Source organism: Podarcis raffonei, chromosome 18 (assembly GCF_027172205.1).
Source record: "Podarcis raffonei isolate rPodRaf1 chromosome 18, rPodRaf1.pri, whole genome shotgun sequence".
Classification (NCBI taxonomy): Eukaryota; Metazoa; Chordata; class Lepidosauria; order Squamata; family Lacertidae; genus Podarcis; species Podarcis raffonei.
The window spans coordinates 9,975,895-9,988,910 of record NC_070619.1 but is presented as its reverse complement, the minus strand read 5'-3'; the positions used below and the strand labels follow the sequence as shown (position 1 = coordinate 9,988,910).

General features: G+C 46.8%; 1 protein-coding gene across 8 annotated transcripts in view; it reads right to left on the bottom strand.

Annotated features, from left to right (window-relative positions):
- DAZAP1 (DAZ associated protein 1) overlaps positions 1 to 13,016 on the bottom strand; it is a 52,107-nt gene that overhangs the window by 16,821 nt on the left and 22,270 nt on the right. For 7 of the 8 annotated variants that reach the window (XR_008328352.1, XR_008328351.1, XM_053372693.1 and 4 more), the window contains exons 6-7: positions 6,855 to 6,903; positions 1,013 to 1,095 (exon numbers count right to left, since the gene is read on the bottom strand). Coding sequence is in view for 6 of the 8 variants with exons in the window: in XM_053372693.1 (XP_053228668.1) it covers positions 1,013 to 1,095; positions 6,855 to 6,903 (132 nt within the window). In the remaining 2 variants the exon portion in view is untranslated. The remainder of the gene's footprint in view (positions 1 to 1,012; positions 1,096 to 6,854; positions 6,904 to 13,016) is intronic. The other variant, XM_053372697.1, reaches the window with a different exon arrangement.

The following is a 13,016-nucleotide window of genomic DNA, read 5'->3' as shown; positions in this document are numbered from 1 at the left end:
ACAACAGCCCTGCTGCTCCTGACCGACTTCTACCGGCTTGTTACCATCATACCGCCTTAACACCTTCCAGTAGAACATCTAAAGCAAAACCTCAAAGCTGCTTGCCTGAGTTTGTGTGAATGTGGCCAAATGCCATGACAAAATCGCAAGTGGGGTCCTCAGCTATTATTTTAACCCGAGCCACCCACAAATGGTCCTCAAATGCCCGTCAGCAGTTTTCCAAATTTCCAGGCCTGCACTGCACAAATTGAGAGAGACCCCCGCTAACCAGCCCCTACAGAGGGGTGTTGTATGGAGATGAACAAGCTAGTCTGGTTGGGCACAACCACCTCAGGTCGCTAAATGACTGCTTATTGGGCAGAGATCAAGTGCTGTGCCGGCATCCTTCCTCCAACAGTTCACTGCCAGGCTTACGCAGCTCAGACTTCCAGGAAACCAGTGGTTTAGCCAACCATGGGAGACTTGCATTAATGCATTCTTCCCTAAGCCGAGGCTGATGGGAGTTGTAGTAGAAAACCTCTGGAGGGTACCAGCTTAAGGAAAAATGTGTTAATGCCCAAAGATAGGAGGTAGCAGGAGCATAGAAGCACAACACCTGTTCTTGGTCTGCTAAATGCTAATTTATTAGACCAAGATCATTACACTGCCTCTCAGGGGATTTTTCCCCATCAATCTTCTCTGCAATAAACTTTCGGGGCCTAGAAATGCAGTCTGAAAGGTGCTGGTTTAAACCTTCTCAGTGCCAAACTTTGGAAGAAGTTACTTCTTAATCGGTGGAAATGTGGAAAATTAAATTCTCTGCTCCAAGATGATGGAGACTCGTGTGATAAAACAAGTCACTCAATGAAGCTTCACCTGTGAGGATTCTTCTCCTGTCACCCCTTGTGTGTGTGTGTGTGTGTCCCCCCCTTAAACACTCCCTCCACCAAGCTCCTCCTATCCGCCAGCCAAATTGCCAGTTGCTCCAAGACTCAGCTTTGTCTTAAGGTAAAATAAAACTACAACTACACACTTTTTTGCCCATGATGTCGTGAAAATGCATGTTGACAGCCTGGTCCACTGATTGTTCGTCCTCGAAAGTAATAAATCCAAAACCTAGCCAACGACGAAGAGTGAATCAAGGTAGCAGGGTGTTGTGACACAAAACAGGATGATGAACAGTATTAGGGGCGAACCAAGGGTTCAAGCAAGGGTTTCAGGTGACTTTGGGGTGGGTGGGGCTTGGCGTGACGTCCCAATGGCAAGATCATCTGGGGCGAAGGGTTGGTGGAAAAACATGATAGCTCCCTGTTTATCGTCACTGGAAATTTGGCTGACGGAGAATATACTATGGGCAGTACTTGTTTGCCCTGCCAATTCATTCCATGAATAAATATCTGAGAAAATCCCAAACACGGTCCTACGCAAAACACACTGCGTCCCCTTGGAAAACTACCAATGGCCAAATCCAGGACCGCTATTAGCTGACGCAACTGTAGCCTTTCGCAAAAGCGGCTTTCTAAAAATTTGGGATGAAAACAAAAATGAATTTGGGGGTGGGAAATGGCGTTGGGGTGGGGGCGTTTAATCATTTCCCCCCTGAAACCCAAGATTTCCCCCTTGGTTTAATTTTCGCTTTGCAGCTAGTGCTGACAGCAGCCATTTATTGCTCTAAAGCGTTCAACAGAAAAAAAAAATAAAGCTACAGTCTCTGTAACAGTTATTGTCTCTCTAAGCTTATCCAACATGGTTGGGTAAGCCCATGGAGCCTTATCGTAGAAAAGGTTCATACTTAAAAAAAGACACAAAGATACAGGCCAAGATAGATCGCAGCAGGTCAATATTCTGCTGTCAGCAACAAGAGCAGGGGCGGGGGGGTGGAGTCAAATTAAAAATAAATGGATTGTGGGGGACTTTTAAGAGCATCTCCAACACGTAAGAGTATAAAGGAAGCCAGGTCCACGATGCAGCAGCCCCTAAAGAGAGAAAGGCTCTTTCACTTGTCTGCAGGCACATGGAAGTATAGACAGGGCAGAAGTGGAAAGATGGGTGCTTCTGCACCCGAGAGAAAAGAGATTCAGAAACGTCTGCTATTTAAAATGGGGGGAGGACGTTATCGGGGACAGCTACCGATCGCCTACACGGAAGGAAAATGTGCTCTTTTGCTCTTCGCTCAAGGTTAGGACCATAAAGAAGGCTGATGGCCGAAGAATGGATGCTTTTGAATTCTGGTGCTGGAGGAGACTCTTGAGAGTCCCATGGACTGCAAGAAGATCAAACCGATCCATTCTGAAGGAAATCAGCCCTGAGTGCTCACTGGAAGGACAGATCCTGAAGCTGAGGCTCCAAGACTTTGGCCACCTCATGAGAAGAGAAGACTACCTGGAAAAGACCCTGATGCTGGGAAAGATGGAGGGCGCAAGGAGAAGGGGACGACAGAGGACAGTGTTCTCGAAGCGACCAGCATGAGTTTGACCAAACTGCGGGAGGCAGTGGAAGACAGGAGGGCCTGGCGTGCTCTGGTCCAGGGGGTCACGAAGAGGTGGACACGACTAAACGACTAAACAACAACAAGGTTAGGAAGAAAAATGAGAGGAAAGCAAGGAAATTCGAAGAAAAGAGGACTGCAAACACCAGAAGGGGAAACTAAGCAAAAATTCGAGAGTTTCCCAGAAGCGGAGATCAGTACTTGAGGCAGACTCAGATAAGAGGCGAGGGGCTCACAGGGGTTGGCAGGGAGGTCCTTTTGGGAATAAGAAAGACAGCAAGGAAAGGGCGGATGGAAAACCAAAAAGTTGTCAAGGAGGCAAGCGCTAAGAGAGGCTGTTGGATCAGAACCACTTCTATAAGAATGTAGCGCAGGTGGACAAAGGGGGAGCAAGCTAAATGACTGCTTGAGAACAGGAGTGGGAGAAGGTTGGTGAAAAGCTCTTGGGCCGCCTAGAAGCACTTCAGGACACTGGAAGAAATCTGGGGCGTTAACTTCACAAGGAGATTTCCCTTCAAGCCCAGGAAGCTTTGCCGAAGAGCAAAATAGGTGCGAAAGGCCTAAGAAGGCTGAAACACAAGGAGGTTTGAGAAGGGGAAAGCCTAAGGTTTAAGAACTCCTTAAGGGAAAAGTTTGGCATTCTGGGGTGGGAGAAAACAGATGGGTGCACCCACCTCAGATATTAAAGGTTGGGGATCAGCTCAGCTGTGTTTGTCTGTTTTTTGGAAATTGTGAACTCTTCCTCCCTTAAGAGGGGAGATTGCTACGTTCTAGGACTAGATGAGTAGCCGGCTGCATTCTCAGCCCCAAGCCGCAGTTTGGCTGATCGCTGCAGCGCTCTCAAGTTCACCTCAACGAGCTTTGAGAGCTGATCTGCCAGGGAGGAAAGCACCTCAAGGCCAAACACCCCACCTGATCCGCCGCATCACACTGTCATTCAGGAATTTCTCTGTGAGCCTGGAGATTCAAACAACCAAAAACAATGCAAGAGGTTTTGGACTCGTGCAAATTTTGCGTTCTGCAGATGTGTAGATTTAGCTGAACGCTGCATGCAATTCAAAGGTGCTCTTTATTTTCAGTAGCAGGCAAGCTAAAAAAAAAAGTAATGACCGTGACACGTTTCTGAGAGCCAGTGTGGTGTAGTTGTTAAGAGCGGTGGACTCGTAATCTGGTGAACCGGGTTCGCTTCCCCGCTCCTCCACCTGCAGCTGCTGGCTGACCTTGGGCCAGTCACACTTCTCTGAAGTCTCTCAGCCTCACTCACCTCACAGAGTGTTTGTTGTGGGGGAGGAAGGGAAAGGAGATTGTTAGCTGCTTTGAGACTCCTTCAGGTAATGATAAAGCGGGATATCAAATCCAAACTCTTCTTCTTCTTGATTTTAAGTGTTACCTCAAGTGTTCAGCCACACTGTAAACCGTGCCTTAGTATAAAGCTTTGCTTTTCTGCTGGCTTTATCATAGAATCATAGAGTTGGAAGAGACCATATGAAGTCATGAAGCCATATTCCAAGACAAGATTGCAACAAGAGTCGTAGGACTTAAAAGCGTAACATTTACAAAGCTGCTCTTCGTAAGTAAGCAGTGTAACAGTCCTTGGCCAAAAACATGGACCAAAATTCCTCTACAAGAAGTCTGCATCCTTCCCATCAGTGGTCCTCTCAAGTTTATACTTGGTGCTAATTTGGAAAACTGGTAGGATGCGGTGGAGGCAGGGGGAACCAGTTTATATCATAGCTCAGTCATGAAATCACTAGCTGGCTGAAAGGAAGCCAATTAGTATTCAAGCGCACGTTCCCCTTCTGTAAAATGGGAATAAGGAGTGGGTGCCCAGTATACGAGTCAAGCTTCCTAACACCCATACAAATGACTGAACAGAGATTTTAAGGTGAAAGAAGGAAGTTTTAGATCTTAAGATGTTTAGGAAGTTTTAAATCATAAGATGGCAAGAGATTGAGCAGAAAGAGACACCAAGAATTGGGACAGGGAGTAGTGCGTTTTCCGAGGATGCTTAAGAGAGGAACTAGGACAGCCAGGGAGACTTCACAAGTTATCAGTGTGATGCACCCTAGCAAGCAACACAGGGCAGCCACTGATGAAAGAGCCATTTGCTCCTCGCATCCCCCAAGGGTCTAACCGACACGTTGACACTTGCAGTGAAGTTTACAGCTGTGCAACTGCGTGAAGGAAGCACAGGGATGAAATGGAAACCGCAGGACGCCGCAGATGAAAGTGGTTAAGAGGCAAGCGGTGTAAAGGCAAGAGTCATGTTTGCCGTAGTCGGAATGGGTGGATCGCTAGTGCAAGTTGCAGGATCATGTCCAACTGGCTGAAAGCTGCCGGCTGTGAGCTGAGCCGGGCCCAATCTGCCACACCAACTCGCCACCCATGTTTGGCACCCAGCACCGGACACACTTGTGGTGGACAAGGCTGAAGCTAAACATGGCTGCCCAGCGGCTCACGCCCTTCAAACCTGCTGGTTAATTGCATAAGCGAGGTTTTAAGGCAAAAGACAAAACCTCAGAAGGAAGCCTTCAAAGTTTCCTGCTTCATGACTGGGAAAGTTGAACTGCGAGAGCTTTAGGGGGTCGTTTAGGTAAAAAAAGTCATCACGTCTGGGTCTTGTTTTCCTGGTGAGCACAAGTGCGGGAAAGATGGTTCAAAGTAGTGGCAAGGTTCTTTCACTGCCTCTCCCAACTTTAAAGGGGGCGGGGAACCATGCAAGAAGATGCTGCTCTTTACTGTGTCAGTGAATTTTTCTGTTGAAACAGTGCAAAGCTGTTGCAAAACGAATTAAAAGGCATCAAAAGAAGAGAAAAACCGCCCGCCCCCACTCCTCCTGCCCCCAAATATTGAAAACTTTCAAGTTTACACTCCAAATAAAGACAGATGCCCGAACCCCTCCTCCATTTGTGGAAATGGCCTGTACCTCTGTGATAATCTATCACCTAGAGAGAAGAAAATCTAAAGAGATATTAATCACAAACAGTTCACAGAGAGAGAGAGAGAGAAGAAAAGGAAGGGGAGGGGGGGAAGAAAGAACTTAACGTTTACTGTACTTTTACTATGAAACACTTAAATATGCCACTAAGGATGTATGTCTAAATTAAAATAAAAACTAAGACTTAACAGCTTAATCAATATGAAGTGAAGAATTTACATATTGCTTTAAAATAAATGGAGTCAACAAGGAAGAGTGGAAAAGTCTAGATGGCAAACTGTTTCCTAGCATGTCTGACATGCTACCGAGTGGGTTAGGTGCAACTCACGCAGATGATGTTTTGGTTTGAAAAAAATACTGCCTCTAAGAGCCGACTGAAAAGTGATTGGTGGAATGGAAAGCTAGACGAGACAAGAGCCGGTTCCTGTTGGGGCTGAAGCTGAGAAGGCACTGCTGACTCAGCCTTTGGAGTTCGGGGAGAAACTGCCTACTCACTCAAACATAAAAGCAGTTACCCCTCAAGGGTAAGAGGGGGCTTGCCTAGATCCTCATCTGCGAAACTTTTCAAGAAGCAACTTAACAGATGTGGCCTTTGGCCAATGCTTTTAGCTGAAGCCATTTAACCACAAAAAAGGGGGCAAAGCTGAACATATGTTCTAATCCTGCAGTTACTGATAACTGCAGCCTTGGAAAACAGATTTTAAGAGCCTGTGTGCTCTAAAAAATAAGGGACACGGGTGGCGCTGTGGGTTAAACCACAGAGCCTAGGACTTGCCGATCAGAAGGTTGGCGGTTCGAATCCCCGCAATGGGGTGAGCTCCCGTTGCTCGGTCCCTGCTCCTGCCAACCCAGCAGTTCAAAAGCACGAAGTGCAAGTAGATAAATAGGTACCGCTCCGGCAGGAAGGTAAACGGCGTTTCTGTGCACTGCTCTGGTTCGCCAGAAGTGGCTTAGTCCTGCTGGCCACATGACCCGGAAGCTGTACGCCGGCTCCCTCGGCCAGTAAAGCGAGATGAGCACCGCAACCCCAGAGTCGGCCATGACTGGACCTAATGGTCAGGGTTCCATTTACCTTATGCTCTAAAAAGGGGGGGGGGAATAGGAGAATGTGTAAGTTTAATGACTGCTTCTTTTCACTCCTTCTCCTTCGCCTATTTGAAACAAGCGGCTCAATTCAGGTGTCAACCTTTTCGTTAAAGAAGACACCTTTTGGGGGCATGGGCAGGTAGGATGGAGACAGAGACGGACATTTAACACCTGACTTCAAAAGCAGTAACACACTGGAGGATGGAATTGCATGAATTACATGTAGTAGTTTTGTTCAGTGGAATAATTTCCCGAGGCAATGTGAACAATATAGGTATATTGTGTGTTGATGTTGTGAAAGTTTGCCATCTGACATAGGGAGAGGATAAAGAAATTTCAAGGACAAACTAGATTCTCCTTTACCTCGGGGCCGCTGCTTCTCTGCATCATAGATCATGACCACTTCAGTGACCTAGAAAAGAGAGAAGGGGAAATTCGACTGATGAAGCTCCCACGGGAGGGTTAACACACGGCAGGCAGCAGGATGCGGCCACGCAAAGAAAGCAGAAGCACAATTGGACGCTTGAGGTGCGGCTAGCGATAAGCATCTGATAGGAAGCAAGGCAGAATAAGCCCTTGGCAAGTACCCTTCCCCAAGCAAGGGCTGAGAAGACCACTCGTGGCTCTTTCTTCTTTCAGGTGTTAATATATAACTGCAATAAACTTTTAAAAAAACACAAATGGATGACTGAGAAAGCAATGCCAAAGTGCAAACCAAAGTCGCAGATCGGTAGAGGGCTACCTCCCCAACCGGTCTTTTAAAATTCTCCAGACAAGGTGCAGATTAATTGTGCTGAAGCAGCAGAAAACACATCTTGCGAGGAACAGGGAGAAAAGCAGATGGCCCTGGAGAGTGAGGACGGATGCGTGAGCTGGAGGAACAAACAAGGAACAGAGAGCATGTTTTCTAGCCGTCTTAGTAATTGTTTCAAGCAGGCAGAACTCCCCAAGGTGGCAGAGTCTGCACATATAAACAGGTGGCCTGCGTTAACTACCCTTTACTAACCTCTGTACCTCGTTTATTTTTTCAAGGGGCAATCTAGACGCTAGTGCGTGATAAGCAAGGGAAAGAGAGCTTCAAATGACAATCAGGGCTCCTAAAAAGATGTATTTTTCACTCCTGAATAACTGATGCCATTTACCGTATTTTTCGCTCTATTAGACGCAACAGATCATAAGACGCACCTAGTTTTTGGAGGAGGAAAACAAGAAAAAAAATATTCTGAATCTCAGAAGCCAGAACAGCAAGAGGGATCGCTGCGCAGTGAAAACAGCGATCCCTCTTGCTGTTCTGGCTTCTGGGATAGCTGCGCAGCCTGCATTCGCTCCATAAGACGCACACACATTTCCCCTTACTTTTTAGAAGGGAAAAAGTGAGTCTTATAGAGCAAAAAATACGGTAATAATGACTCCCCGAAAAACTGATGCAAGATTGTCATGTTTGGAAGGCTAAGCAGCTCCCCATGCAAATACAGGAAATCTCTCAACGTTTCCCCAAACAGTGAACAGGGCACTGCTGAGGCAGTGGGAGATTCTCGGGTTGTGAAGTAATGGGCTGCCCATTCAGATTTCACCATTCTTTACAATTTTGTAGCCTCTGAAATCAATCTTAGCTGTCACTTAAGGCCAGTGATCCCAGAGGCTGTGATTTCAAGAGAACACTTATTTTAAGAGCACCGCCACCCAGACGGCTGAACTCAGGTGTTTGACCGCAGGGCCCCAATCTTCAGATGATGCAAGAAGTCAGGGAGGCAGGCATATTCCTTCCCAGGCAGCATGGGCTTAAGCTGGCTTGTGCCAAACATCCTGAGAAGTGGGGAGGAGGGAGAGAGAGAAGTTGACAGCACTTGTAGGCTGGTAGTCTCTTCTCATTCTGTGATTTTCTAAACAAAAGAGAAATGTCTGCTTGGTTTGTCAGTGGAGTTCTTATTTGAGAACCTTGCATAGATATTTTTTGAGGTGTGTGTGTGTGTGTGTGTGCAGAAAAAGGTTTATATTTGAACACGGGGGCTGCTATCCCCTTAAAGAGCCGTTGAAATACCGTATTTTTCACTCTATAAGACGCACCAGGCCACAAGACGCACCTAGTTTTTGGAGGAAAACAAGGAAAAAAAATATTCTGAATCCCAGAAGCCAGAACAGCAAGAGGGATCGCTGTGCAGTGAAAGCGGCAATCCCTCTTGCTGTTCTGGCTTCTGGGATAGCTGCGCAGCCTGCATTCACTCCATAAGACGCACACACATTTCCCCTTTCTTTTTAGGAGGGAAAAAGTGAGTCTTATAGAGCAAAAAATACGGTAATGCTTCCTTGAGACAGCGTTGTTCCAGGGCATTCTGGAGAAATCGAGTCAGGAGGGACAGTGGCAAGTTTAAGAGCTGCCCAATCCTCAACATTCAGCCCACCCACTTTCACAGTCTGCAGATGAGGCCTAATCGGCAAATCTATACGGATCAACTTACTGGTGGCCTCTTTAGTTAGACAAGGAGATAACAAGAGATGTCACCTAGCTAGGCACAAGGGGAAAGAAACTGCCATCAGCCACAAGCTTGAGGGGCTCTGCTCCCCATTTTACAGGCGCTTATGCTGTCCAGCTCAGCCTGCCTCTGCTGTGGCAGGATGAGGGCCTTCGGCACTCAGAGCCACTCCCAAACAGCCCCAGGAGGCTGAGCTGCTCACATGGGGGAACTGAGGCGGAGTTGCTGAAGCAGCCATCAGCGGGAAGGAGAAAATTTATCACCCAGCACCACTCAAGGGCTTTTAGGTAGCATTTGCCTGGATGAGCCACAAATGCCCCCCCAGGGAGTATTTTGGGAGCCAAAGGACAACTGCATAATGAAATGGGATACACATGGGTCCACCCGGGGCGAGTTAAGGTTTGAAAAGACGACTCGTTTGGCAGCGTTCAGGTTACCAAGCATGAGCGTAGATCTAATTAACATGGGTCAATGCCCTTTTGGGACCTGCCCAATTACACCTTGCCCATTGTTCGCCCCACCTCCCCACGAAAACCCCCTCAAGCAAACAGGAGCATCATGTTTCTGATTCATCTGGGCAAAAGTAGTCATTAGTTGCTGAACAAGTTCAAGTTTACACATTCGCTGCTGGGGAAAGCCAGTTCCCCTTTTTTAATTGGGCGTCTCAAGTTGAATTCCAGTCTGCTTCCGAAACTGACCAAACTACAGTGGTACCTCGGGTTAAGTACTTAATTCGTTCCGGAGGTCCGTACTTAACCTGAAACTGTTCTTAACCTGAAGCACCACTTTAGCTAATGGGGCCTCCTGCTGCCGCTGCGCGATTTCTGTTCTCATCCTGAAGCAAAGTTCTTAACCTGAAGCAATATTTCTGGGTTAGCGGAGTCTGTAACCTGAAGCGTATGTAACCTGAAGTGTATGTAACCCGAGGTACCACTGTATATTTTGCAACCCTGCTCCCCCCCCCCCAAAAAAAGGCCTGCGTGGGAAGAGAGCCATTTTTAGCCAGCTGGCTGAAAAAATGGCTGAGTCTATTAGATTGCAGACCATGGGGAATTTGCACATGCAGCCCATGGAGGCTCCTAATTCCTCAGCCACCAGGGTCCCCAGGAAGCTGTGCCCAAGGAACACCCACCCGAGAGGTAGCTGAGATTGCCGAAAATGAAGGACAGGGTCGTTTAAGATGGGTGCTTGGAGGGGTGCTTCAGGCTGGGTAAGCTGCCAGGGTTATATATGCACCCCGAGCCGTGTTAGTTCTCCTCCACTCATCACATCTCCCTCCAGTTACCTGCCAGGCTGTCTAGTAAAAGATTAGGAGCAGGAATGTTTCCAGCACACACCATGTAGGCCCATGCTTAAAGTGCAAGAGCAGAGGACTGATGCTGAGCAAAGGACATTCCAGGAATCTGAAGGACTACCAATAGTTAACAGAAGCAGAGTACTAGTCCCAGTGAGACAGGGTTTTTAAGAAAACAAAAACCCAAGCACATGGTACCTAGGTGAGGTTTTAGAAACCAAAAGGATGGCTGGACAGGCCTGCCAAGGGCTTCAAAGGCTGAGGATGTTTTATTTATATATTTATATTTATATTTATATTTTTATATTTATATTTATACTCCGCCCTCCCCAGCCAAGACCAGGCTCAGGGCGGGCTAACAACCAATAATAAAAACAAGTTGATTAAAATAAAATTAAAAAAAACAAGATTAAAATACAACATTAAAACATTAGGATGCAGCCTCTTCACAGGAGGAGAAAGGAAAAAGAAAGACGGGGAGGGAATCAAACTGATTCTAAGCCAAAGGCCAGGTGGAACAACTCTGTCTTACAGGCCCTGTGGAAAGAAATCGGATCCCGCAGGGCCGTGGTCTCATGAGACAGAGCCTTCCACCAGGTCGGAGCCAGTGTTGAGAAGGCCCTGGCTCTGGTTGAGGCTAATCTAACTTCCTTAGGGCCCGGGACCACTAGGGTGTTGCTATTTATGGACCTTAATACCCTGGCACAGGTCCTTGCCCACCCTTCCACCTGCGCCTCTCAAATCCATTCTGTTCCAGCACACCTCAGATCCAATTTCCTGGTACTTCCTAAAGCTGCTGCTAGAACTCCTTAAATTCCTGTGAAATTTTTGGGGTTTGGGAAGGAAGGGAAACTATGAAAAATCAGCATGACACCTGGGGGCTTATTCCAAAGGTAAGATTTGCAGGGGAACAAGGAGGAGAGGAATACAAATAACCCTGGTTGGAGTTACTATTATTAAATTCATTACCTACCCTTCACCAGCAGGCCACTCTGCCAGTGCATTAAAATTACTCCCACCGCTCCCAATTCAGTACCAGCATAAAACATATTACTATTTACTATTTTGGAAATCAGTCAACTCTTTTCCTGGGTAAGCCAGTGATAGTTTAGAACGAAAAGGTCCACAGAAACTCAAGCCTCTGGGAAAGGGAAGAGTTCTGGGGAAATCGTGCTTCACACCTCATGTGTTACACTGGTAACACTCCAGGCATAAACCTACGCAAATCCGCTGTTGTGATTAAATAGGTTTTTCTTGTATTAACAAAACCCTGTTTTCAAAGCTTGCTGGTGCGATTCTTCCTTTTCTTTTCAGGCCCTAGGTGCCTGGAGCACAGAGATAAGGGCCAAAGCCTGCCCGGAACTGGGAGTCTACCATTCTCTCTCTGCTCCAAACATAAGCAGCTAGTAAATTAAAGTATAAATGCAGGCGACCTATGTCCAAATAATGATGAGTTGTTTGATGACTTACCTGCTTTGGGGGTGGGTGGGAGAAAGAAGAGGGGTGAGGTTGGGGGGGGGAGTGAAGAATGTGGCCCGCTTGAGAACGAAGCATGAAAATGATCTGCGAACCATTTAAGCAAATTGCACCTTGACAAAAATAGTAGGTGGAAGAGCTACTTCTGTGAGTTGGCCTTTTCTCCATCGACCAGCCCCAATGGAAATCCCCACTCCCTGGCTCTTAAGGAAGGGTGGTCATTCACTATCAGGTCCAAGAGAAGCTTGCTAGACACACGCAACTCAACATATCCCTGCTACATTACACCCTTGCGTTGGATTTTGTTGTAAGCCAGGACTGGGGGGGCATACTTGACGAAAGAGTGAGGAATGGATATAATTAATTAATTAATTTGTTTACTACTATACAGGTGAAACTCGAAAAATTAGAATATCGTGGGAAAGTTCCTTGATTTCAGGAATTCAACTTGAATGGTGAAACTAATATATGAGATCGACTCGTGAAATGCAAAGCGCGACGTGCTTCTACTTCTCAGAGGTCCAACCTTGCTCGATTTGCAATCCTTGTTTTGCTGATTTCCTTGAATGTTCTAATTTTCTGAGATGGTTAATTTGGGGTTTTCACCAGCTGTACGCCATGATCATGGCAATGATCACAAATCAAGGCTTGACACATCTCGCTTTGCATGTCGTGAGTCTATCTCATATATTAGTTTCACCTTTCAAGTTGAATTCCTGAAATCAAGGAACTTTTCGATGATATTCTAATTTTTCGAGTTTCACCTGTATATGAATAGGGGACCACTGAGCCCCTCACCAGAGGCTCCAGCTTTTGGGTGGGGGGACCCTAGAGAGGGTCAGGACATCAAAGGAGATATCAAACTGGCTGGTCAGTCCACCCTGAGAAGACAGAGGGGCAACAGCAGACTTCGTGGCATCAAATTAATACCAGCCAAGGCCTTAGCAAAAAAAATATTTCTGCCACAAAACAGTACAAATGCACAAAAGCCATTCTCAACCAGAGCCAGGGCTTTTTCGGCTGTGGCTCCGACCTGGTGGAACGCTCTGTCACAAGAGACTAGGGCCCTGCGGGACTTGACATCTTTCCGCAGGGCCTGCAAGACAGAGCTGTTCCGCCAGGCCTTTGGCCAGGGCACAGCCTGACTCCCTCCCTCGGCAATCTTCGCGGAGCTCTGGCCCAATGGTGGCCAGTGGCTTGAATTTAATTAATTTTATAATGAATGATTTTAGAGTGTTGTTTGTGTTGTACTTTTGTACTGTTTTATTGTTGTTAGCCGCC